Genomic DNA, 27,566 nt, shown 5'->3' on the forward strand with positions numbered 1-27,566 from the left:
TTTGGTGACATAACTCCTGCAGTGGGTTCTTTAAAGGACGAAGGAGATTAAATTCAATAAGATGTCTCTCCCTTAAAGCTGCACTCTCACAGATTTACCGGTTTTCAAACCTTATCTTTTGTCTTGGAATTAGCATATTTTTCCGTAAATATCTGCAAACCAGTGATGAAAGACTGTTGACAAAAGATCAGACCGCAGATTTCAAATTTAATGTTTTATGGCTAAAACCGGTAGTAACGGTTTAAGAAAAATGCATAAAACATCAATTTCGAGCGGAGATATATAAAAATCTGCGATCTGATATTTTGTCATCAGTCTTTTATCACTGATTTGCAGATATTTACGCAAAAAATTGCCCCAAGACAAAAAATAAAAAGTTGTCAAAACGTAATGGGGACGAGAAAGTTCATTTAATAATTTACGGCAGTTATGACGCAGTATGCATTGTACTTATTCTATTTATTTATGTATGTATGTTTATAGTCCTTGGTTCCAGTTCTGCTGTGTTAATCTAGCCCGCTATAATCTCCGAATGGCCATTGAATAGTATTCCTAAGCCTGTTCAAATGTTTGGCCTTAGTACAAAAACTTCATAATATGGTGATCTTTTTAATAAGATTTTGATACACAAGCAACGCATTTGCTGTAATTAAAGGGACCCTGCTGGCTAGTTTGTCTATAATCGTGAATATTAAAAGAACTAGGCCCAGTGGACGCTTCATAATTTCCGCCAGCAGTACCTGAAACCGAGTTGTAATGAGTTGGAATCTTGCTTCAATTAGATTTTCCTTATTCTTTTCTTTTCTTTTTTTCATTTATTATTTGAATTTTGTTTATTTTTCTATTTCTTAACATATTAATTAAGTATGAATGTATTTCAAGTTCGTCAAAAATGCTTCATATTTGATTATTAAGTAAGGCAAGCGTCTGGGACCACCAGAGTAAATCGCTTGTTATCGTGTGCTCTAAAATGGTATCAAGTATCTGTAGATAAAATGTTTTGTTTCGTTAAAAAACATACTGACGTAATTCGTATTTGCTAGTTTTTATCTAAACTCAACACTGTTAGGTGAAAGTGGCCGTCCATATCATCAGTCGCGGGTATTTGTGAGCGGCCACCATTGCAACCGAAACACGATATCAATTAACGCTATATTTCTTGACGGTGTTGACTGATGTATTGCTGTAGGCTATTGTTCTATCATTACTCCTGGTATTGGCAGAAAAATTACAAACACTTGTTAGCTGCTTTGGGATATTGTGATCTAGCGATCTTTGTCACAAAAAGTATAGTCATCCCGTTTTGAATTGATCTCGTACTGAACTGGAGCTAAGATTAATATCTTTAGCCGTATTAGCTATAGTCGGCACTGGGATCGGATTAATACCAATTGATCTGAAATCTGAAATTAGATACTCAATCAGTTTCAGTGTACACATTATTTAATTGTAAACCACCGAGAACCATTTTAAATGCAACTATTACAAGCGCGGAATCAGACAATATTTATTTACCAAACTGGTTTATTATTATCTAGATATAAAACTGGGTATTCAATGCTGGAAAGTTATAGGCTGTTTCCATTAAATTTTGTGACGCACTGTGTTAAATGAACTTGAATGGGATTTTAACGTCTCGGAGATATCTTAAGGACTTTACAAGCCTCGACGAAAAACATACAAAACTTGTGGATAGCATACGAGTTAACAGGTGAGTGAAACGTATGATAATAATAATAATAATAATAATTATTATTATAAAAATGATGATGATGATGATGATGATGATGATGATGATGATGATGATGATAATAATTAACATCATTGCATGCACCAAAGCGAGATGGAGGAGCATGTGAATATATTTTTAGTGATGTTATATACCTGTGCCATATTCACGATGTTTGTGTGCATATATAAAAAAAATCATGTGGTTACGAAAAAGATGTACAAGTCTAAATAAATTATCTATTCAGTCCTGTTCATAAAACTGGCTTCATTTAAGGATTCGATAAATTAATGTATAGCAAACTAGCAGTCAGTATTCGCACGGAAATCACGCGCCGAGGAACAAATCGAAATTTAAACAGCTATATATAAACAGTTCATTATTACAAACGCCTCTGACAAATATTTTACCAATAATCCAATGAAAACTACAGGGTCAACCACAGAAGTCATTTGTTTGTTTACCCTGTTCGAAGGCACAAGATCAAAGTTCAACAGACACTAAACGAGATACACTCAGTGAATAAACAACACATACAGACAACATCGATACCAACACATACATACCACATGCAGTAAAACACAACCAGATCACATACACAACACCACAGACAGATCACATACACAGCAACACATACAGATCACATACACAACAACACAGACAGATCACATACAAAACAACACAGACAGATCACATACACAACAACACAGACAGATCACATACAAAACAACACAGACAGATCACATACAAAACAACACAGGCAGACCCCATACACAACAACACAGGCAGACCACATACAAAACAACACAGACATATCACATACAAAACAACACATGCAGACCACAGACAAAACAACACATGCAGACCACATACAGAAACAACACATACAGACCACATACAAAACAACACATACAGACCACATACAAAACAACACATACAGACCACATACAAAACAACACATACAGACCACATACAAAACAACACAGGCAGACCTCATACGCAACAAGACAGACATACAACACAGGCAGACCACATACAAAACAACGCAGACAGACAACACAGGCAGACCACATACAAAACAACACAGGCAGACAACACAGGCAGACCACATACAAAACAACACAGACAGATCACATACAAAACAACACAGACAGACAACACAGGCAGACCACATACAAAACAACACAGGCAGACAACACAGGCTGATCACATACACAACAACACAGACAGACAACACAGGCAGACCACATACAAAACAGCACAAACAGACAACACAGGCAGACCACATACAAAACAACACAAACAGGTCACATACAAAACAACACAGGTAGACCACATACAAAACAACACATACATACCACATACAAAACAACACAGGCAGAAAACACAGGCAGACCACATACAAAACAACACAGGCAGACCACATACATAACAACACATACACAACACCACAGACAGATCACATACAAAACAACACATGCAGACCACATACACAGAAACACAGACAGATCACATACAAAACAACACATACACAACACCACAGACAGATCACATACAAAACAACACATGCAGACCACATACACAGAAACACAGACAGATCACATACAAAACAACACATGCAGACCACATACACAACAACACAGGAAGATCACATACAAAACAACACAGACATAACACATACTAAACAACAACACAGGCAGATCACATACAAAACAACACATACATACCACATACTAAATAACAACACAGGAAGATCACATACAAAACAACACAGACATAACACATACTAAACAACAACACAGGCAGATCAAATACAAAACAACACATACATACCACATACAAAACAACACATTCAGACCACATACAAAACATAACAAACATATCACATCAAAAGTAACACAGACAGCTGACATACAAAACAACACAGACATATTACATATAAAACAACACATACAGATCACATACATAACAAACATACCAGACATGCATCAAAACATATTCATTTAGAAATCTCGGGGCAATTACACTGGCGCGTTCAGTGGAACATAATTTTCTGGAGGTTTAAACTAATATATGAGTTCTCAACCTTGTAACTTATCCCAACATTTATGAATAATCAACATTTAAAACCCTTGAAAAATCACGCTCATTTGACCATGTGTGTAAGGATTCAATAACGTTCACAAATCTCAAGATTGATAGTTTATCTTGACAAGACAGATTCAAATTTGGTTTTTTGTTTGAATAGTTGATAAAAAAGGGTATCTTTTGCAACAAAACCCTAGGAAATTGGATGTTTTGAGAGTGTTTCTAAATTGATATCATTGTTTGAGAAAATGTGCTTATTCTTTCACCAGTCTCTATACGCGTATTTTCATGAATAGATTGACGTATAATCATATTCAGTAGTAAATGTATTTCATTGTGTGCACCATGAGAAAACATGTTCACATGATCTCAACCAAAGGGAAAATGGGCATCATAGTCTGTATTCGAATGTTACCACCAAATAGTTCCAAAACAAATATATGCAGCAACTCAGCCAAAGTTCATTATAAGCCATCATTGTAAAGGAAGTTGTACTATACCACTGTGATAAAAAGAAGTTACATATTGGAGTTCAATTCAATAGCATGGATGGTAATTATAATGTCAATAGTATTCAATACAAGATACAAGCAAAATGACTTGGGCCAATACAGAACAAAACAATTGTATTTCAATTTTCGCCATATGTATTCCCAGTACTGATTCACACATGCCGTTATTTGTTCACTGTCAATTAAGTAATTACCAGTCTTGAAAATCAATCTTGAATGTTCACTTCGTTGTTTGTTTATGCAAAATAGGGAGGAATAAACGTGTCCATGTATGTACAAGCACCCTCTGTTCATTTGTTTTGTAACCGAACTATATAGAACACCGATTATGAGTTTTTTCTTATGTTTATATGCAACTGCTTTTTTCAAATTGAAATATGGACTCACAAATTGTATTTATTAATTACTCTTGTGAATACAGGGGTTCTATTTAAATTGCCAGATAGATCATTATACTGATCACCGAATCGAGTGAAAATCAATGTAAATGTTGCAGCAAAACGGAGAGGTGTCAAATTCATCATGTTAGAAATATGCAAACGATATTACGTGCCTGATTGAAATCTTCTAAAAGATTTTTCTGAAAAAAGGGTTTCAATGATTTATTCGAATGTATAAATGGACACGTAACAATACCTGGATTTCCGACGGCCATTATTGATTCTCTCGTATTCAGGCATGTTTTAAATATCAACGCATAAAGTGTGAGCTTTTTGTCGTTTTTTCTTCATCAAAACCAATAACAGAGTTCCCCTAAATGGCTAATGATTAATATGAACATCATTTCTTGCTAAATGGGGCATGTCTTTAGGTTCACATCATTGCCAATAGAAATGTTTGAATGGAAAGTCCTCGATTTTCTATTGTATATCTAGTCGTATACATTTTTTCACAGAGTGAAAAATATAGACATAGAATTAAATACTGCACTCAAGGCACGTTTTATACCGCCCATCAATTTAGGCTGGAACTTGTTACCAAGGTGTTATGCAATAGTAAGTGTCTGTCTCTAGTTTTATTAAAATACTTTTAGTACCAATCAAGAAAATACGGATCAATATAAAGGTTATAGATTATTAGTATGCATGTTGCATAAATGTTGATTTTGGTTAATGCATACAAATAACCATTTAACCAGCTTTGTGGTCGAGATAATATTTTGTATACTGACACAGACTTCGTTAATTTCTACCGATTCACCTGATAAAAATCAATGACGGCTAAATTGCTGATAAAATGTTCGGCAGATTTGAAAGAAAAACACTGCCTTCCCATCGGACAAAGTGTTATTTAGACCACTTATATTGGTTTGAACAAACCAGTCGACATTGTCGAGGGTCCCATGTAGTCATCGGCTTTGTGCGTTAATTGCCTTCTCTTATCACCGGCATAACTGTTTGTAATGTAAAGTCTAAACATTTCACTAATTCCTTCGATCAGTTTCTGATAATGAAATCACAGAAACGATGGAATCCTTTCTGTAATTTACCCATAAATCATAAGGTTGTAATAAACTGGTAGTCACTGTAGTGACTGACACAGGGCATACATTGTGGCTGTATACCACGTGTGATAAGGACTTTCAATTAAGTAAGTTATTATTTTACTTCATAATGCGAATTAAACAATTAGAACATATTTGGTGTTGCAAACCAACTTTAATAATCGAACATATTAGTGCCAAAGTTTAATCTGTATTTATACTTGGCCAATCTTACAGAACCTCGGTCAGTTTATATAGAACACGATTTTAACACAATTTTGATTTTGTACTTTGAAAGAGATTTAAATGTGGCAGGACTTAATAAAGAAATGTTAATTGTCTAATAAACATTACAAACGTAGCTGAAGCTTGATTCACTAGTTTCAAATCTGAAATGTTAACACTGGTGAACGTGTGGTCTGTCTCTGTCAATATTTAATGATCAAACAACCCTTTAGTCTTATCCACTTTACAACACAATAAATGTATAAACAAAACTTATGACATTGGCTTACTTAGAAAATCTCCACATTAGATAAAACTTCGTATAGACGACGTATTTCTGATTTAAACGATCGGCAAACTAACTTATTAATAAGAACAGAACAGAACATAACATGAACATACAGATAGAGATTGCCGGTTGGTACTTTGATGTGCTTCCAAATTATTTCAGCATATACAATCGCCGTATAATTGTGCAGCTTTCACACCAGAATCTTGGCCTGTAGTTGGATAACGTCACCAAAGGACCACTGCCGCTGGCGATGGCTGACGTCATGGTGGCGGTCAGCGGCCACGGCCCGGAAGCGGCAGCAAGGCGCCTGAGCGCACTGACGCCCGTCGTGGAGGACGACGAACGGGACGAGCTAGTTCTCCAACATCCGGCCTTCCGTCACATCGAGGAAGACGAGGTGTTTCTTACCGAAACGAAAACAGCGGAAGCGGAAACGTCCACCCAAAAAGGGGCTGACAATCAAACTGACGTCGATGACGTCGATTGTGGTGAATCACGCGATGAGAACGGATTGAACAGTGACAGTGAACATTATGATGAAGTATACAGTGACAGTAACAGTGAAAGTTCCGACTGTGAGTCGAAGGAGGAGGATTATGAAACAGATCTCGAGTTTGACGAGGAAAGTAAGTATATTGGCAATAACAGTTTAGTTATGTTTTACTGACTTAAAATGTCAAAAGCAAGCTTTATGATTTTGTTCTAAAAAGGCTTTCGTATCGCCGGCGTCAACATCTCACAAAACCCTTATGCCCGCTTGCAGAATGATGTTGACAAACAGGTAACTAATAGTAAACTTACAGATCAAAGTGATGGGGTTACACATATGATTATTTGTCTAGTGACACATAGCTGACTCAACTGGAGTCGGTCATGGTCATAGCTGAAATATGACGGATCCAGTTTCATTCATATTTGCAGTACTCACTCTATCGCTTTGACCGCGTGACTATATACATGCACAACGATAAATAAACATGACTCTTTCAACTGCAATATGTAACTATGGTTATTTGAACTACGATTTGAAACATATGACTACATTTTACCCCACGAGATGTAAATATGACAAACAAAGTTGCACCACAATATGTTAATATGAATGACTATGTGCAAGACAATATGTAGGTATAATTATGTGAACCACAATATGTAGATACGTCCTATTATATGTGAACCACAGTGTAGATGATACTAAACATGTGTATCACGATATGTAAATATGAAAACATATGTGCACCACAATATGTAAGTATGACTAGAACCATAAAATACAAATATGATATGCAAACATGAATATGTGCCCCACACTATGATTATTTGACTTTGTGCTCTGCAATATGTAAACATGAGCAGGTGAACAGCAATATGTAAATGTGGCTATGTGCCCCACACTATGATTATTTGACTTTGTGCTCTGCAATAGGTAAACATGAGCACGTTTACAGCAATATGTAAATGTGGCTATGTGCCCCACACTATGATTATTTGACTTTGTGCTCTGCAATATGTAAACATGAGCAGGTGTACAGCAATATGTAAATGTGGCTATGTGCCCCACACTATGATTATTTGACTTTGTGCTCTGCAATATGTAAACATGAGCAGGTGTACAGCAATATGTAAATGTGGCTATGTGCCCCACACTATGATTATTTGACTTTGTGCTCTGCAATATGTAAACATGAGCACGTGTACAGCAATATGTAAATGTGGCTATGTGTCCCATGCAATATGTACACATGAGCAGGTGTACAGCAATATGTAAATGTGGCTATGTGTCCCACACTATGATTATTTGACTTTGTGCTCTGCAATATGTAAACATGAGCAGGTGTACAGCAATATGTAAATGTGGCTATGTGCCCCACACTATGATTATTTGACTTTGTGCTCTGCAATATGTAAACATGAGCAGGTGTACAGCAATATGTAAATGTGGCTATGTGCCCCACCCTCTGATTATTTGACTTTGTGCTCTGCAATATGTAAACATGAGCACGTGTACAGCAATATGTAAATGTGGCTATGTGTCCCATGCAATATGTAAACATGAGCACGTGTACAGCAATATGTAAATGTGGCTATGTGCCCCACACTCTGATTATTTGACTTTGTGCTCTGCAATATGTAAACATGAGCACGTGTACAGCAATATGTAAATGTGGCTATGTGTCCCATGCAATATGTAAACATGAGCACGTGTACAGCAATATGTAAATGTGGCTATGTGTCCCACGATATATGAATATGACATTATGTATCACAGGGTGGCTGTACCCAGAGCGGTTCGACCTCGACCTGACGGGGAAGGCCAAATATATAAAGACTTGTGAGGACATGGGCATCTCCCCGACAACATACTTCATCAAACACATACAGGTATACAAACAGGAATACTGAGAATAAATTTACATTTCCCCTCGAATAAATTTGACATCTAATCTCAAATTAGTGTACGTATTCATTTGTCACTGTTTTAACGGCTGTATGCAACAAAGTATATATATATATATATATATATATATATATATATATATATATATATATATATATATATATATATATATATATATATATAAAGTATGATTTAAGCAACTACTAAGTCTCTGGCTGCAAGCGATGCAATGGATTCCTTTTTTACTGAAAAGAAAGACAATGGGGTTCACGTGCCGTAACTTAAGGTATTCCCGTTGTTATGTTTTAGGATCGCGAGTTAAAGATGAAGTTCCACGGTCTTGGCCCGCTGCGGATGAAGGCCCTTTCCGTCCCCCTCCAGGTAACCGCATGCACACGGGATTGTCGTGTATAGAAACTTGACATTTCACAAGCTCTGCTTAATTTGCATTTGTATATTGAACGTTACCTAGACAACTTGAATTTGCACGAGTGTGCAAAACAGTGTGCCAACCCTTCATTTCGTTCACAGTTTCAAATACGGTAGTTCGTTTTTTAACACAAATGTTCTGCTCTTCTGTTAAAACAATTCGTGTCTAAATCCATGCCTTGCACATGTATGTATTTTGTATTTGCTATAAACATGTCTGATATGTTTAATGCAATAAAACGTTGAATTGATTTTTTTATTGATGCCAATTACTGGTCATATGCCACCTTAATTTCCCTTAATGTACTGGTTGTGTATGTATTGCAGACGAATACAAACATTGAGGTGCTGAATCTCGCGGGTAACGCCATTGACGAGCCCGGGGCTGTATGTCTCACCAAGGTGCTCAGGGAAAACTTCTTCATCACAGAACTTGTGAGTAGCTTACCATACTGTTCTATATACATTTGATTTGTTGCTTCTATATTGACACCCAATGTTTATTTGTCCTAAAATATCAATCATTAACTGCTTATAAAGCTCAAAGCAGTTTTAAGTTTCCTTGTAGTGGAACTCGTATATTCTTAACAGACTGCCACCGCGTTGTTTCTGCTGTCAACCGTTGACATTGTTTGTAAACACGTCCTTTGGCATAAATGACGTTCCTCCTTCAAGTGGAAATCCTTGCGTTGCGCGTAAAAGAGCGGTACGCATTATACGTTGGTACGCCCAAGATACCTTCTAGTATGCATGCTCGGATGGATTTTAAGGATTGGCAATGACATATATTATTAGGGAAGGAATTATTTCCGCATTAATCTTTGCAGTGATGTGATTGCGACTGATGAATGCATCGTGTCCAATTTCAACAGATTAACTCCAAACGTTTCCTTATATGATTCAATATTTACAATGTTTCGGGTTATTCAATCAAGTTTGTAATCACTTTCTAACGCTTTAATGCACTTACAGGGAATCCCGTGGTGAAAATAAACAGCTGTTTTATTCTACTCGAAGCATCAATATTTCAAATCAGCGCCAACGCAAAGACGTTCAAATACGCTCGACGATTGTAAAACTAGGATATAAATGCATTAAGATGACAAGTGCAGGGCGCTGCTCGTGCTAAATTGTTTACATTGACATAAATTTAAACTCCCAGGATCAAATGCTGGGCTTTGATTGCGCCCAACTGGTAACATGAGACGCAGTATTGATTGACTGTTTAGTTTGTGGCCTGTTAAAAATGCCGTTGTAATTTGGCAAGTCATTAATACGTTATCGATGCTAAAATAAATTCAATCAACTTGTATTTGAGTGTCCACACGAGCCGGATGATTTGCGAAAAAATGACAGAAAGAGCATTGATGTCTCAACAGGCTAAGCCGTATCGTTTTCTCTGATAACAGCCCGACCTTTGGCTCTTACAGTACCACCTCTGACAACGACGGATGAAGACAAATGTGTTGAATGCCTGAAGTGGAGAAGGCATCTAAGATTTCCAAATGAGATGTTTTAATGTAGTCTAGTCCAATGCACTATTAGCATGCTGGTACAATAGAATTTAATGGTTGGTATTTCAGATTAATACTTACCAATGTGTCTCGTTTCCCTCAATCCCTGTTTGCGATATTAGTTTTTGTTCAAGCACTGCCATGGAGTGTGAAGGAACCGCGGACATCATTCCACGGACGGCATATATGTCTGAAAACCTTTAGGTACACACATGGTCATTTCAAATGTTCGTTCATCCGTCTCAACTCATCACCCTCTGCTGCTCTTTTCCAGGTGCTGGCGGAAAACAAGCTGGGGACGGAGGGCGGCCGTGCGATATGTGAGATGCTCATTAACAACCGGAACTTGTACAAGGTCGACCTCACCGCCAACGAGATCGGGGACGGCGCTGTGCCCATGATCTGCGAAGTCCTTTATGTAATTATTTCAACCTTTTTGTCTGTCATATTTGGTTATAACGGATGTTTACTCATCTCATGGCATTCAAAGGCTAGCATGCATATACACAGTGGCGGTTTCATTTGTCCATATCTTATACATTATACGACTGTTCATAACCATACTTTTATTTATTTTTCATCGTGAACGAATATTCTTATTCAAGTGCAAAATGCACACATCTTTTTTTGCGTTTTAATGTCACCAACTGTATCGCATTGCTAAATCAGAGATGTTTATTTACTTATGTTCAGTGAAAGAACGAGCTACGGATGTTTTAATGAATGCACTAGAGCTAGAACTTACATTCTATTTGCAGGTTTTAAATTGTAATATTTATCAGATGTTAATATAGTGAAATAAAGAAATGCTTTAAGTATCTGCACATAGGTAAGACGAAGAAGCCGGTAAATGGTACAAGCAAGATCGTCGCTTGAGTTCAAGACTATTCTTACAGCACTTGTTAGTGTTTTCAGGAAATTGAGTTAAATCTGTTGCAGTAATTCATTTGTTTATGATACTTACTTTTATAAAAACGAAAATGAAAACAAACGTAACGTTATTGTTAAAATCAATGATTTGCAATCAGTTCTAATTGAGGTAGAACAGTTTGTGTATGTGATATCGTCCATACATTTATCTTGTCAGCTATGTTTTTAAGTGTTCCAAGTTCCATTTTGGAGTCAGTGTTTAAATTTGTAAAAAAAAATGAATCACATGTCGGGGAAACGATGATTTCTTTGGCAAATTTAATTTAGATTAATCTAGAAGTTATGAGTAAAAGTATCTTCCATGGCCGCTCGTGTAAGATAGGTTCATCCCAACCCGAGCGTAGGGTGTTTTGCGGAAACGAGGTTTACCGAGTTTCCGCAAAGCACCCTGCGCGAGGGTTGGGATGAACCTATCTTAAACGAGCGGCTATGGTAGATGCTTTTTCTTCCACCTCAGTTAAACAAAATTAAGTTAAAATGTATTTTTTTGCTGGAGTTCTTGTGCGCAGTGAAAATAAATGTATATGGATATGTGATAATTCGTGGTTGTCATGGATTTGCGCGCAGTGATTCAGATTATGTTCATTAGTCAAATCGGTTATCAAATATTTCTAAGGAGGGTAAGCATTATTTCTTGAAAGGTGCGTGAAGACTGTTTTATGATGACATTTGGTGCGATAAATAGCGTTCTAAGTATTGTCACAAGACAAGGTTTCCATGATGCTACAGACGGCAGTCTTCAATAAGGGAGGTAGTTACAATGTGGTGACCATTAAAAAGGAGTTCCATACTAATTTCAGCTAAGAATTTCTAGCATGATTAAATTTTTGTATTTACTTATCTGAGGTGGGAGAAAAGAATTTCTAGCATAGTTATATTATTGGATTTACTTATCTGAGGTGGGAGAAAAACCTATCTTACACTCTCGGCCATGGAAGATACTTTAATCATGCATTGCAGGTAATACAGACGCCATTAAATAATTAAGCTTTAAGATATATTGCTGTGAACATATGGTTGCTGTGATTTGCTTTTATGAAGATCATATTGCACCTTAATATAAATGTCATCATTACAATGTATGGGTGTACATTTTGCCTTGATGTATTTGTAAATAAACTTTTTGAACTGTTTACATTTTAGAACAACAAGCTGCTGAAAGTTCTGTTGCTCGGCAACAACCAGTTCGAGGACGAGGGTGCGCGGCAGCTGAAAGCCGCCATCTCGGACAACACGACACTCGAGGTGCTCGACCTCAGCTGGAACAACTTCAAGTGTAAGGGGGCAAACTTCCTCGCTGAGGCTGTGCAGGTACTCACCGAGGGCCCACTTGGCTCATTCGTATTAATAGTTGCAAAATGCGGAATCCTTTGCACATCATGGTCTATGAAACTGAATTGTACATTTATAAATCACGTCATTTTTGTGCGTATTTAATCAAATGTATTCATACACACTTATATATTAAAACTGTGTAAAAAAACTATCACATGAGTCCGTTTTCCTTAATGTACAAATGTACAATTATAAGTGCCAATAAAATCCCAATCTTCCAGGAGAATATCGGATTAAAAAGTTTTAATATGGCGATGGCGGGCCTAGGGCAGGATGGAGCCGAAGCTCTGGCACGCGCGCTCCGAGAGAACCGGACGCTGCTGGAGCTGGACGCCAGCCTCAACCGAATAAACGTTGAAGGCGCCATCTCCGTGGCCAGGGGCGTCAAAGAGAACGACACCATTAAGGTCCTCAAGGTGAGGGGAACATTAGGTTCAGTAAGTTCGCAACGTAAACAGATACTTAAAGGTATTATATAGGGTTTCTAACGTAGGAGAGGTAAGATGGGGAACGCCCTTTAAGAGAACAAAATTTAGTTTTTCAATATTCGGAATATGTGTAACGCAAATTAATGCCTATGTAAGATAATCTGAGTATATCAATACTTCAAAATCTTTTAGTTAATACTCTCGATCATTGTTGACTATTTTTTCAGCTTGGGTCCAACCCGTTCGACTCCAAAGGCGCCATGGTGATCCTGGAGGCGGTGGACATGAACGACTCCAGCGAACTTCAGCTCCTCGACTTCAGTGTGAGTACAGCTAGACAGGATCATTTGTGTTATTAAAGTCTTTCTATAAGCCTTGGTTACACAGAAAAATCTGAGCAGACCTCGGACTTTGCATCTATTTGCTTTAAATGTCATTTCTGATGCGGCACAAGTGGTTTCTCCAAATGTAAAAGCTTGTGTAAGGGGTAAATTAAGTCATTTCTAGTTGTTAGTGCTTCTTTGTCGTTTAACAGTTGAAATGAAACAAAGAATATCTTACATATTGCTTCATATAGTCTTACGAATTTGAATACATCAATCAATATTTATCACAGAACATCATGGTAAAGGCGGGTTTCGCGCGGCTGGCGGCCCGGCTAACGGAGGAGCGCGGTATCCGGATCGTTAGCGAGGGCGTCATTCCTGAAGTGGGTCGCACCAACAGCGCCAGACATAATGGTGTGTAACTTACCTCCCTTTCTTAAAGAAAGTTTCTGTGAGCTGTGAATAAGAAGACAGAAATAGTTTTCTATATAATGCCCTCTTTGTGGCAGCTAACACATCTTATTTTTATTATCGAAATAAGAAAATATGTGGATATTCAATGAACTATTTATTTTAACGATACTCGACAATCCTCTTTATTTTTTCATTGTAACATACTAAAAAGAAATGTGTCATATCCTGTCCCATTGCTTTTCATTGTATCCATCATTGTATGTTGCCAGCGTTCCGGTCTGACCCGGTTGGGGTGTTCAAGGCGGCCGCAGAAACGGCGTCGCTGGATCTTGGGGAGCTGATGGTGCCGTTCATGGACGAGGAGTACACTGTCGACATCCGAGAGTTCAAAACGGCCATCAATGTAAGGGACAGGTTCTCAACCTTTGCGGAATGTTGTAGTTTTTTGTCATACGATGCAAGAACCTAACCAGCATGTGACTGCTTGCAGTTGACAAACGGCACGTGATGTTTGTGTTATACTACTATATATTTTTTAAATGGTCATTTGTATGGTTTAAACATCAGCACTCATGATAAGTATATTAATTTTGGTACTGCTCGCATCCAAAGACTTACCTGATGTGTGCGTGTGCTTTTAACCTGATCTTAATGATGGCTTCAGGGCGCGGGCCTTGGACTGACGGTCGATCAGGTGAACCTGGTGGCGCTACGCCTCTCAACGGACGGCCGCGTGCAGTGCAGGTACGTCCGACCACCGCACAGGTCACACTAAGAGATACTCATACTTCATCCAGTTTCTATTGTTTCAATCAAATAATTATGCATCAAGTATTCCGTCAGTAGAAGAGGTTTCGAAAATTATGAAATTATATTTGTGTTGTAGCGAATGTCCCTATGCTAACCAGCCGCACATGCGCCTACCGCTGAGAAACACACTTAATAAAACCATTTTATAACTAAAGGAACGTTGGTGGCCATTTTAGTCAGAATCTTTCTAATTAATTAAATCAGAATCCTTCCGACGATTCCTCTGGGGTAATATGTTATCATCGCCATGATAGGAACACGCATTGTTTCCTTTCCAGATTGTTGTTTGATATCCCGGAAAGAGAGGGTGGAGGGAGCGAGGGCAGCCGAGAGGAAACGCTATCCTCGGGTCGCTCAGAGGCGTCCGGTAGCGCAGCAGGTAGCCGGAAGTCAGCACGTTCCGCCAGGTGATGACCTCTACATCGTCCCCACACATGAATACTGACCGCCATGCGACATCAGATTCATATTTTCCTCACGTTATAATCTCATATTGCACCCGAAGGGTACCTCCTCAGAAGCTATGGAACATTCTTTATGAAGGGTTTCTAAACCAACATATCCCTGTCCGGGCTCTTTAGAAGACGCCTCGCGACAAACATATTTTAGCATATGCAGTGCTAAACTGGTGGATTTCGTTAGTTGCAATATACCACTTTCTTCGTCGCACATTTGAAATTAAGTTGAGTGGTGGAACTAAGCCATCTTAAATCTAACATTGCTCGAAATACTAGTGTCACTGCACTTTGCATAAACATTATCTTTCACATAAGTGCGGGAATGATGAAGCATGCCTTGAAACATTGATAAAACTCGGTGTTGGTGATACAGGAACCTTTGGTATTGCCATTGCATTTTATGATAGTGCATTTATTATCTTCTATACTTTTTGCAATAACTATTGTTGTTTTGTTTTTCAAATATCGTTGCCTTTAAATTTTAGAATAAAAAATGTGATGCGAACTGTCTTATTTGTTAACCATTTGAAGTTGACATGTCATCATTGGGTGATGTGTGAAAAAGTTTTGTTATAAACTTATTACGGATACTATATATATGGTAAATGTTACTGTTGAAACAAATGAAAACATAAGTTATTGTTGTATTCCTTGGAATGGGTGTGAGATGTACAAAGACACAAGGTTTTGGTTACATGTTGAATGTGTGAAGTCCGATTAACAAGCGTTATGAAAGTATACGACATCAGTATATAATAAAGAATACTGCTATAGAGTTATTAAAGGGAAGTAATGCCATTGAACTCATTGTCTGTTGTGGTGTTTGAGTAGTGTATAAAACAGTTCTATGTTGTACATTGTATTTAAGTTTTAATATTTCTTTACGAATTATACGCAAATATTGAGGTAATGTAATCAGATCTTTGAAGCAAGAATTTCCTGTCAAAGGCATTGTCTTGTACAATATGACCAAATATCCGAGAAGCTTATGGCGTCTCAGACCGGTTATAACGTTAAGAATCAGACTTGGTCGATTTATAAGCATGGTACGTACCCACCACTACGCCAAAACCCTGACCCCTGGGGCATGACTTTTGGTAAACTGAAAAAACAACATCTACAAAGGTGAAGAGGACAATCTAACTAGTCTCTGGACACAACTTGATCAAGTACAGCATTGGTAGAGGAACGCGCAGTTGATCACTGGACACGCAAACACAACTAATCACTGACCTAAATAAGTCCACTTGATGCAATATTGCATTGCTAGAGGCCTAGAGGACAACGCAACTTATCACTGACCTTAATAAGTCCACTTGATGCAATATTGCATTGCTAGAGGCCCAGATGACAACGCAACTTATCACTGACCTAAATAAGTCCACTTGATGCAATATTGCATTGCTAGAGGCCCAGAGGACAACGCAACTTATCACTGACCTTAATAAGTCCACTTGATGCAATATTACATTGCTAGTGGCATAAAGTACAACGCAACTAATCACTGGCCTTTATAAAACGACTTGAGACGCAACTAATCACTGACCTTTATAAAACGACTTGATGCAGTATTACATTGCTAGAGGCCCAGAGGACAACGCAACTAATCACTGGCGTTAATAAGTCCACTGGATACAGTATTGCATTGCTAGTGGCATAGAGGACAACGCAACTAATCACTGGCCTTAATAAGTCCACTGGATACAGTATTGCATTGCTAGTGGCATAGAGGACAACGCAACTAATCACTGGCGTTAATAAGTCCACTGGATACAGTATTGCATTGCTAGTGGCATAGAGGACAACGCAACTAATCACTGGCCTTAATAAGTCCACTGGATACAGTATTGCATTGCTAGTGGCATAGAGGACAACGCAACTAATCACTGGCCTAAATAAGTCCACTGGATACAGTATTGCATTGCTAGTGGCATAGAGGACAACGCAACTAATCACTGGCCTTAATAAGTCCACTGGATACAGTATTGCATTGCTAGTGGCATAGAGGACAACGCAACTAATCACTGGCCTTAATAAGTCCACTGGATACAGTATTGCATTGCTAGTGGCATAGAGGACAACGCAACTAATCGCTGGCGTTAATAAGTCCACTGGATACAGTATTGCATTGCTAGTGGCATAGAGGACAGCGAAACTAATCACTGGCCTTAATAAGTCCACTGGATACAGTATTGCATTGCTAGTGGCAAAGAGGACAACGCAACTAATCACTGGCCTTAATAAGTCCACTGGATACAGTATTGCATTGCTAGTGGCAAAGAGGACAACGCAACTAATCACAGGCCTTAACAAGTCCACTTGATGCAGTATTGCATTCGTAGTGGCATAGAGGACAACGCAACTAATCACTGGCCTAAACAAGTCCACTTGATGCAGTATTGCATTGCTAGTGGCATAAAGTACAACACAACTAATCACTGGCCTTAATAAGCCCACTTGATGCAGTATTGCATTGCTAGATCCCTAGAGGACAACGCAACTAATCACTGACATAAATAAGTCCACTTGATGCAGTATTACATTGCTAGAGGCCTAGAGGACAACGCAACTAATCACTGACCTAAATAAGCCCACTTGATGCAGTATTGAACTGATAGAGGCCTAGATGACAAGGCAACTATCACTGCCCTTAATAAGTCCACTTGATGCAGTATTGCATTGATATATGCCTAGGGGACAACGCAACTAATCACCGCCTTAATAAGTCCACTTGGTGCAGTATTGCATTGCAAGAGCCATAACGAACAACGTAACTAATCACTGCCTTAATAAGTCTACTTGGTGCAGTATTGCATTGCTAGAGCCATAACGAACAACGTAACTAATCACTGACCTTAATAAGTCTACTTGGTGCAGTATTGCATTGCAAGTGCCCTAGAAGACAACGCAACTATTCACTGGACTATTCTTGATGCAGTATTGCATTGCTAAAAGGCTTACAGCATTTAGTAAAAGTATTGGTATAAGCCTATAATTATGGCAACGCAACTTGACTGTACTTTATGCAGTTTATTATTTGTAGAGGCTTAGAGGACAACAAAACAAATCACACTGCACAATTTTGAAACAGTACTGCATTGCTAAAGGCCTTGATGACAAGGCAATTAATCACTGACCACTTCTTGATGCAGTATAACGAGTGTTCTCCATGAACAAGTTCTAGTGGCGGTGTGTTGCCTATCTCAATTTCATTGTATCTGTCCCTGCCAAAGACTGGGCATATTAGTTTTGCTGAAGGTGTGTTATCTATCATAGCTGCATTGTATCTGTTCATGGCAAAGACTTGGCAGACATGTTTTGCTGAAGGTGTGTTGCCTATCTCAGTTGCATTGTGTCTACCCCTGGCACAGACGGGGCAGACACGTTTTGCTGAAGGTGTGTTGCCTACCTCAGTTGCATTGTATCTATCCCTGACAAAGACTTGGCAGACATGTTTTGCTGAAGGTGTGTTGCCTATCTCATTTGCATAGCATCTATCCCTGACAAAGATGGGGCAGACATGTTTTGCTGAAGGTGTGTTGCCTATCTCATTTGCATTGTATCTGTACCTGGCAAAGACTGGGCAGACATGTTTTGCTGAAGGCATGTTGCCTATCTCATTTGCATAGCATCTATCCCTGACAAAGATGGGGCAGACCTGTTTTGCTGAAGGTGTGTTGCCTATCTCATTTGCATTGTATCTGTACCTGGCAAAGACTGGGCAGACATGTTTTGCTGAAGGCATGTTGCCTATCTCAGTTGAATTGTATCTGTCCCTGACAAAGACTGGCAGACATGTTTTGCTGAAGGTGTGTTGCCTATCTCATTTGCATTGTATCTGTACCTGGCAAAAACTGGGCAGACATGTTTTGCCTATCTCAGTTGAATTGTATCTGTCCCTGGTAAAGCTTGGGAAGACAAGTTTTGCTTCAGGTGTTGCCTATCTTAGTTGCATTGAATCAATCCCTGCCAAAGACGAGGCAGACATGTTTTGCTGCAGGTTTGTTGCCTACCTTTGTTTCCTTGAATCTGTCCCCGGTCAGAAAAAGGCAGACAAGTTTTGCTGAAATTGTGTTTGTCTTTCTCAGTTTCGATGTAACTGTCCCTGGCCAAGACGTGGCAGACATGTTGTGGTGAAGGGGTGTTGCCTATCTCAGTTTCCTTGATTCTGTCCAGGCAGACAAACTCTGCTGAAGATGCGTTGCCTACCGGTGTCAAGCGTGTCCGTGTGGACGTCGCTCGTGAAATTCGGGGGCTTTTTTCTTTGCGCGACCATGCACTTTACAAGCGGCAAGATTAGCTCCTGCTTCCTTTTTTGCTTGTCCAATGTTGTTCTAGAACGACATTCATTTTAGGATGCCTCATGTCGAATGATTAGTTAGCTGGTGACGGAAGGGTGACGGTAAGGTGACGGTCACGTGACGGTAAAGCGATGGTAACGTGACGGACTGGTGACGGTAACATGACAGACTGGTGACGGTAACATGACGAACTGGTGACAGTAACATGACGGACTGGTGACGGCAACATGACGGACTGGTGACGGTAACATGACGGGCTCGTGACGGTAACATGACGGACTAGTGACGGTAAGGTGACGTACTGGTGACGGTAAGGTGACGTACTGGTAACGGACTGGTGACGGTAACATGACGGACTGGTGACGGTAACATGACGGACTGGTGACGGTAACATGACGGACTGGTGACGGTAACATAACGGACTGGTGACGGTAACATGACGGACTGGTGACGGTAACATGACAATCTGGTGACCGTAACATGACGGACTGGTGACTGTAACATGACGGACTAGTGACGGTAACATGGCGTACTGGTGACGGTAACATAACGGACTGGTGCCGGTAACATGACGGACTGGTGACGGTAACATGACGGACTGGTGACGGTAACATGACGGACTGGTGACGGTAACATGACGGACACTGGTGACTGTAACATGACGGACTGGTGACGGTAACATGACGGACTGGTGAAGGTAACATGACGTACTGATAACGGCAACATGACGGACTGGTGACGGTAACATGACGGACTGGTGAAGGTTAGGTCATAGTAAATTACATGATCTGTGCAAGTACTTTGGTTAGTTTGGTTAAAAATTGGCTTAGTCCGGTAACATGACGGACTGGTGACGGTAACATGACGGACACTGGTGACTGTAACATGACGGACTGGTGACGGTAACATGACGGACTGGTGAAGGTAACATGACGTACTGATAACGGCAACATGACGGACTGGTGACGGTAACATACGGACTGGTGAAGGTTAGGTCATAGTAAATTACATGATCTGTGCAAGTACTTTGGTCAGTTTGGTTAAAAATTGGCTTAGTCCAGTAACATGACGGACTGGTGACGGTAACATGACGGACACTGGTGACTGTAACATGACGGACTGGTGACGGTAACATGACGGACTGGTGAAGGTAACATGACGTACTGATAACGGCAACATGACGGACTGGTGACGGTAACATACGGACTGGTGAAGGTTAGGTCATAGTAAATTACATGATCTGTGCAAGTACTTTGGTCAGTTTGGTTAAAAATTGGCTTAGTCCAGTAACATGACGGACTGGTGACGGTGACATGACGGACTGGTGACGGTAACATGACGGACTGGTGACGGTAACATGACGGACTGGCGACGGTAACATGACGGACTGGTGACGGTAACATGACGGACTGGTGAAGGTTAGGTCATAGTAAATTACATGATCTGTGCAAGTACTTTGGTCAGTTTGGTTAAAAATTGGCTTAGTCCGGTCATATGACGGACTGGTGACGGTAACATGACGGACTGGTGACGGTAACATAACGGACTGGTGCCGGTAACATGACGGACTGGTGACGGTAACATGACGGACTGGTGACGGTAACATGACGAACTGGTGACGGTAACATGACGGACTGGTGACGGTATGGTGACGTATTTCAGATTATAAGCGCGTTATGGCTTACTCCCGTTTAGTAACAGCCCAACGCGTGCGCCTAGATTTATTATGAAGGTCCTCATACGGATTGTATGAATACATTTAAAAATAATGGTTCAAGTAAAATCATTTTTTCATTAAATTTATTTGAATAAAAACCCATACAGCAGCAGACATATACTCGTTTGAATTTTGGTAGTTTCAGACTTGTTTGGACTTCCCTATTACACGGATGCAAAACAAGCTAAACTGAGCCAAAACGATGAATAATAATGCACAGTTTACCTCTCTGGTAGTTTTTTTTCACTCATTCCTTTTTATTACGGGACAGTTTTTAGGCTGTAGGCCGCTAGGCCTGCAGTCTTTTATAACCGTATCTCGAAAATCGCATCGGCAGATCGACATAACATTTTTAACTTTTGGCGAATTAATACGCGCACGGGTGTATCAACCTCAGCGCGGTTAGAACTGCGGTGGTCACCGACCTTATTTACATTTACATTCACATCAAACATACCTCGTAGGCAATAGCTACGGACTGCGTTCTGCATATTAATTAGCTTGCTATAAATAACGCTGTAATGAGTTCTCAATCTATGTTATGCGGTTAACATAGTTCGAATAAGCTGCGTTTTTACGTAATATATTGCAATTGAATTGTACAATAAGCAATTATTTTAATATCGGCGAGTTACAGAACGCAATATAAAAAGCAGAATCCTATATACCTGTGTTTCGATTTTGCTTCGGCCGAGGACCGATAATATCTACATGTACAGTGTAGTTTAGAATATAATGTGGGTCATCGTATTCGGACAGGTGTATTCCCCGTAAATAAACTCTGCGAAGTCGTCAAAACCCGTAAAAATATTGATCATATTATGATGCAATTAAATGCTAATTAGGCGTTAAATATATGTTCATAATGTTTTAAATGAATGCTTCATTTTATCCTACAATCATTTTTTTCGGGGGGGGGGGGGGGGTAGTTATTTCATGAGTATATTTTCTATGTTTTAAACTTCTTGACATTTTTTATTAAGATTGTTAGTTTATACTTGTGTAAAATGTATGTCGTATAAAACCATTCTCTTGTGTAAGTACATACTAACAACCTTTTAACCATTAATAAATGAATATTATACACTTTTACTACTCAAATTAAATGGGGTAAAACGTTGACAGGCTATTGACCTGCTATAATTTGTATCATAGTCATGTAATGGCGAACGGAAAGTATGGGAATATTTCTCAGTTTGTCTCAGTAATTTCAGTCCAATATTTCGAGCATGTAGCTTGATGCATACATGCATATTTTTATTTATTTTTTAAAAACTGAAATAAATCTGTTCATATAAATCTGTTCATTTATGTCCACGAGTGATATACGTTGAGCGCATAATTAAGATACATGTATGTACATCAAACAGACAGGATATAAATAGTATGTGGGTGATTCAAGCCAGAGGTATTTGGCGTTGTAGAAAGAAGGCTTAAACATAAATCTAATTAAAATGTCCTGACCAATGCATTTTGTTGGGATGCATTTGGTTTAGCTAACATACCCTGGTAGTAAATTAAATAGGCCTAAGTCAAGTTTTAAGTGTAGAGTAGATTCTACTAAAATTTAATTCATGCCTTATCCGTGGCAGTGCATTGTTCGTGAAACCAAAGCTCCAGATAAGGGTTTAATATGGAATTGAAGTTACTCCATACCTTATAAGTAACTATTTGGCGTAGTCGACATTTCAAGTGACTTATACTGCATGATCTTATCAACTCTAAAAGTGTTCGCGAAGGAAATTATGAGCGAGCATATACTATCTTTAAATAATTATGTCTTACAATTATACATGACTATACTCACAAAACGTTGCAGGCCGAAAGCTATTCAACGCTTTAAGCGCTTTGATTGACATTTTTAGAAGAGGAATGATTCACTGAAATCTTTCCCGTATATACACATGTATCTAAAACATGCAACTTTGTGCCGTGGCAATGCACAAGTAGACAAGAGTAATTAATGTTTTAGTTGCTGCCATGGAAACCAAATATATGTAAGGAATGCTATTTTCTGCATTTCTATGAATGAAAACCACCTCAATTTGGATGAAACTGATCTAAAAATGTGTTCTTTAAAGACAAAAGCAATTTTCATTCTTACTATTGTCAACGATAGACGGCGACGGAGGATGGACGGTGGATACTAGTATACGGTGACGGTGGACGATAGATAACGGAAGATCACAGTAGCTCACGTTGAGCCCCAAGTGTCTACGTTAGCGAAATTATCCAAAACAACAAAAAGGGTTTATTGTTTACTTTATAGTTTATATAAAGCGATGAAATAGTTTATAGAGATGGCCATATTTCAACGGCATCATAGCTACACGTTGAAATTAACCTGTCCGCCCTTGGCCTGGTCGTTGCGCCCTTTGAGCCATGCCATGCCGGTTTGGATGCTGCCCCATGCGTTGCCATCAACCGCTTGCCAGCCCCAGCCACCGGAATATCCGTAGTAGTAGGCATGGTTGTAGAGGTCGGTTATCCGCTCACCCGCAGCGTCGCTTTCCCGATACTCCCCGATCACCAGGGGCTTGTCAAGCCCGTAGTCATTGTAGTGCTTCTGAAGCACACAGATCGTATTGTGTTGTTATAAGCCGGTGTCGGAGGGCAATGAGGGGATTTCTGCCAGGAAGTGCAGTCTGGCAGAGAGCTATAGCTCTCGAGTTAGAGCACGTGGGACCTGTGACACATGCAATGTCATCATGCACTTGCGCTTCTCATGATAGCGACGTATGGAATATTTAGAGTTATTATAATACGTTGTAAACACAGAATTGCTCAAGAAAATGGATTGATATCCAACTTGAATGCACTCTATAGATATAGAGATGTACCTTTATAGCAAAGTGTTACTGTCTGGCATTCTGCATTCTATTCTCTTTTTAGGGAAGCATCATAAGCTAGCATTAAGGTATTTGCTATCGCAATAGAGTGTGATTTCAGTCGACACAAGGGAGAGCGTATTTACAACTTGACATTTATGAATGAGAAAACTTACCGGTCAACTTATCATGTACCTGGAATGGCGAGTAGCCGTCCCACTGTCCATTCGAAGCATAGGTGTGCACTTGATAGAAGGTTAGCGTACCCTGAAACACGTACGGTCATCATATAGTCGTACGTGGTGCAGTCAGAATTAAAAAATATTGAAATCTTAGTGCAATAAAAGACCATTCGAACGAAGTAGACTATTTATTGACTTTTTAGATGAAAATATGACAATGATGTTCTGCCACTCAAGCATTCAATGTTGTTTTTTATTATAACTCGACGGCAATAGATCTTCTACCTTGTTTCTGCCCCCGGCTTCCACCAAACAGGAGTCCTTGTACAGATTCTTAAAGCCGAAGCGGTCAGTGTTCGACTTGGGGTTCCATGTGCCTACCGTAACCATGGCGCCCGGGTCGTGTATCCGGATCGCGTGCGCTTGCCAGTTGATGAACCTGCAAACATGGTGCAAGTTTGATAAACAGAGTTGACGAATGCAAATGCAATTACTTAACACTATGGTACCAGTTTGCGCCATCGCCTGGAGCAGCGCATGAGCTGGTGCCTTACTCCACTTATTTTTTTATCAGTTAGCTGATAGAAAACTTGGCTGGTGACAAACATACAATTATCGTATGTTTAATGCAAACATAAAGAGTTACCGTGGCGAGATAACTATGGCTCACCTCTGTAGCTGCTGCGCGGTATACAGGTGACCCTCCCAGCCGGCCCCGGAGCCCGCCAAATGGCTGGTGTCCTGACAGGGGTTGTTGCTTTGCACACCGGGTCGGAGCTCACCCTCGGGCTCATTCATAATGTCCCAGCCGCCCAACGCCGGCTCCCCTTTCAGTGCGTTCACCATGGGAACCAGCGCGTGGTCGATGTAGCTCTGTAGCTTGTTGGTGTCCACGATCAACCCATTTAGCCTTTGAAAATGGCGGAATTTGGAAAAGGTAGATGTTATATAATGTGCACAGAAATTGGCAATTAATATGTCAGTAAATATTATATATGTTATTTTTAGTTCAAACAAATGTTGATGTAATGAAATCGAATTTAACGAGTGTACTTTATTCTTTTAAAAATGTATACATTTCAGACGAGGGTATTATTATCTCGGAACCGCCGATCCTAGTTTTGTCTAATTCTTAAATTAAATAAAAAATAAATAAACATGAACTTGGACAAAATAGGCGATAAACAACCGTAGCGAAACAAAAATAATAAATTTTAATGTGTGCCTGTTCATAAAAATACGAATAACAACAAATGAAAAACAACATTAGCCTTAGTGTCATGTACGACATAGGGGTATTATGTTGTTCTTTGCCCTAACAGAGACACCACTGTTCGCCCTGCCGATGTCTACCTGTAGTGCGGACTTTGATTTTTCGCACCATTCCAGAGTGTGATAAAAACGAGCACGTTATGTCGCTGTGCTGCTTGCAGGAAGCTATGGAGGTCGCTGATCAGGGTGCCACCGGCATCCGGTTTGTCCACGTGCCCGTCGCTCGTGAAATGTGGGGTCGTGTCCCCCTCAATGTGCAGCCAAATACCTGTAGTGTGGCGAGGTTCATTAACGTTTTCCCAGTCACCAACAGTCATATGATACTAAACGCATACATCTCATTTGATTAGTTTGATTTTGTTTCGTTCTTCCGAGTCAAATGGTGATTCTCACCACAAATTATGATAACTCTGCTGGCATTTCTCTTTTCCCCAAAGGTGCAGTTAAGTGAAATGATCGACGTACACTGATTAGAAAAAAAAACCTTTTAGAAAAATACAAACTTTATTGATAATATAATGTCTATCGATTATGTTGTAAGAAGGGAATACATACGTACGACGTTGCTGGTACCAATGCTGCTGCATGAATTCACAGCAGGTTGCACATTTGTTTTAATGGTTGCCAGTATTTAATCAAGATGCCTCATATGTTTCAGAATTGGACTGAAAAAAGAACTAACGGATGGAATTTCCCCCGGCAGCCTGGATCTGGGCCAGGAAGTGCTCCATCTGCCCGCGGACCCCGGTGTAATGGTGGTTCCCGAAGTCGCTGCCGTAGTGCACCCAAGCGAGGTTTGTTCCAGACAGGAAGACGCGTTGTCCGTCCTTCACGAAATGACTGCCGCTCACAGACAAGCGCCCGCCATCGCCCACTGCCGACAAATACTCACTTAATGGTGTTGGATCATACATATTGTTTACAGTAACGGTTAGTCACGTAATTCTGGGAGTAAAGAGCACCATTTTCTGTTAAAGTGATGAATTGGCTTTAGATTAAGTTTCCGTGACATTTGTTGTCTTCTCCCTTGTGACCACTTTACGTTGGTGTTTTTGATTGATAACTGTTGCTGTGGAAACAAAATAACAATTCTACTTGCTTACCTGTAAAACAGAGCAGCAGCAGACCAACAGGGAACAGTCTTGACAACATGGCGACTCGTGGGAAATCAAACCCTGACCTCTAAGACTGACACACACCGTTCTGAAGACGAATCTTTTATGTAAGAATCCACTGTCAAGGTCTGCTGATAAGTTCTCCGTTGTCGCTAGCTATCGCTGGTTTTACAAGTTAACGGACAAATACTATATGTGTTCGCACTGAATACTTACTTAATCAACGAAGTGTATATATATCTAATATTAAATGAACAAACTCAATACAAGAAAAGTAAATTCAATTATTTCCGGCCCAGACTGGGCGATAATACGAACTATAATGATTAAAGATTAAACATGGGTTTTGGTACATATGAATATCGCGGTTTAATGTGAATGTCGTGGTTAAAATTGTGCCCACTACTGTCCGGTTAATAGTAAATTAACGGATCATAGTAAAATGTCGAGATGTTGATTTTTACATTGCTTTTAAAATCAGTGAATTTACAGTCCTTCGATCCCACATTACTGCTAACTGAGGCATTGATAACGTTATTACCGCCTCACTTTGATAGCAGTGAGTGGATGTATCTCTTCCCCACATTACTGCTAACTGAGGCATTGATAACGTTATTATCGCCTCACTTTGACAGCAGTGAGTGGATGTATCTCTTCCCCACATTACTGCTAACTGAGGCATTGATAACGTTATTATCGCCTCACTTTGATAGCAGTAAGTGGATGTATCTCTTCCCCACATTACTGCTAACTGAGGCATTGATAACGTTATTATCGCCT

General features: G+C 39.6%; 2 protein-coding genes across 4 annotated transcripts; one reads left to right on the forward strand and one right to left on the reverse strand.

Annotated features, from left to right (window-relative positions):
• Positions 1-1,376: 1,376 nt before the first annotated feature.
• LOC128209093 (leucine-rich repeat-containing protein 74B-like) lies at positions 1,377-15,870 on the forward strand. 3 transcript variants are annotated; one of them, XM_052912942.1, is made up of 13 exons: positions 1,377-1,711; positions 6,489-6,955; positions 8,599-8,711; positions 9,037-9,108; positions 9,484-9,591; positions 10,945-11,088; positions 12,744-12,911; positions 13,157-13,351; positions 13,591-13,686; positions 13,980-14,103; positions 14,373-14,506; positions 14,768-14,847; positions 15,192-15,870. In XM_052912942.1, the coding sequence occupies exons 2-13, from the start codon at positions 6,580-6,582 to the stop codon at positions 15,322-15,324; spliced, it is 1,743 nt and encodes a 580-aa protein (XP_052768902.1). In that variant the 5' UTR covers positions 1,377-1,711; positions 6,489-6,579; the 3' UTR covers positions 15,325-15,870. The 3 variants fall into 3 exon arrangements, with proteins under 3 accessions (XP_052768902.1, XP_052768904.1, XP_052768903.1); XM_052912944.1 differs by lacking the exon at positions 1,377-1,711 and adding an exon at positions 4,552-4,598; XM_052912943.1 differs by lacking the exon at positions 1,377-1,711 and adding an exon at positions 5,766-5,919.
• Positions 15,871-23,639: 7,769 nt separating this feature from the next.
• Positions 23,640-26,969, reverse strand: LOC128209414 (mannan endo-1,4-beta-mannosidase-like). The gene is made up of 7 exons (XM_052913436.1): positions 26,775-26,969; positions 26,354-26,545; positions 25,753-25,939; positions 25,070-25,309; positions 24,685-24,838; positions 24,413-24,484; positions 23,640-23,955 (listed from the first exon to the last, which is right to left on the reverse strand). The coding sequence occupies exons 1-7, from the start codon at positions 26,821-26,823 to the stop codon at positions 23,716-23,718; spliced, it is 1,134 nt and encodes a 377-aa protein (XP_052769396.1). The 5' UTR covers positions 26,824-26,969; the 3' UTR covers positions 23,640-23,715.
• Between the last annotated feature and the right edge of the window lie 597 nt (positions 26,970-27,566).

The sequence above is a fragment of the Mya arenaria genome, chromosome 11, assembly GCF_026914265.1.
Source record: "Mya arenaria isolate MELC-2E11 chromosome 11, ASM2691426v1".
NCBI classification, from domain to species: domain Eukaryota; kingdom Metazoa; phylum Mollusca; class Bivalvia; order Myida; family Myidae; genus Mya; species Mya arenaria.

Coding starts and splice junctions, on each gene's coding strand:
- LOC128209093 (XM_052912942.1), top strand. CDS start 6,580: ATGGCTGACGTCATGGTGGCGGTCAGCGGCCACGGCCCGGAAGCGGCA. Junction 13,352..13,590: donor ACACCATTAAGGTCCTCAAG/GTGAGGGGAACA, acceptor CTATTTTTTCAG/CTTGGGTCCAACCCGTTCGA. Junction 14,104..14,372: donor CAACAGCGCCAGACATAATG/GTGTGTAACTTA, acceptor GTATGTTGCCAG/CGTTCCGGTCTGACCCGGTT.
- LOC128209414 (XM_052913436.1), bottom strand. CDS start 26,823: ATGTTGTCAAGACTGTTCCCTGTTGGTCTGCTGCTGCTCTGTTTTACA. Junction 25,310..25,752: donor AATCAAAGTCCGCACTACAG/GTAGACATCGGC, acceptor CCATTTTCAAAG/GCTAAATGGGTTGATCGTGG. Junction 24,839..25,069: donor ACCGCGCAGCAGCTACAGAG/GTGAGCCATAGT, acceptor CCATGTTTGCAG/GTTCATCAACTGGCAAGCGC.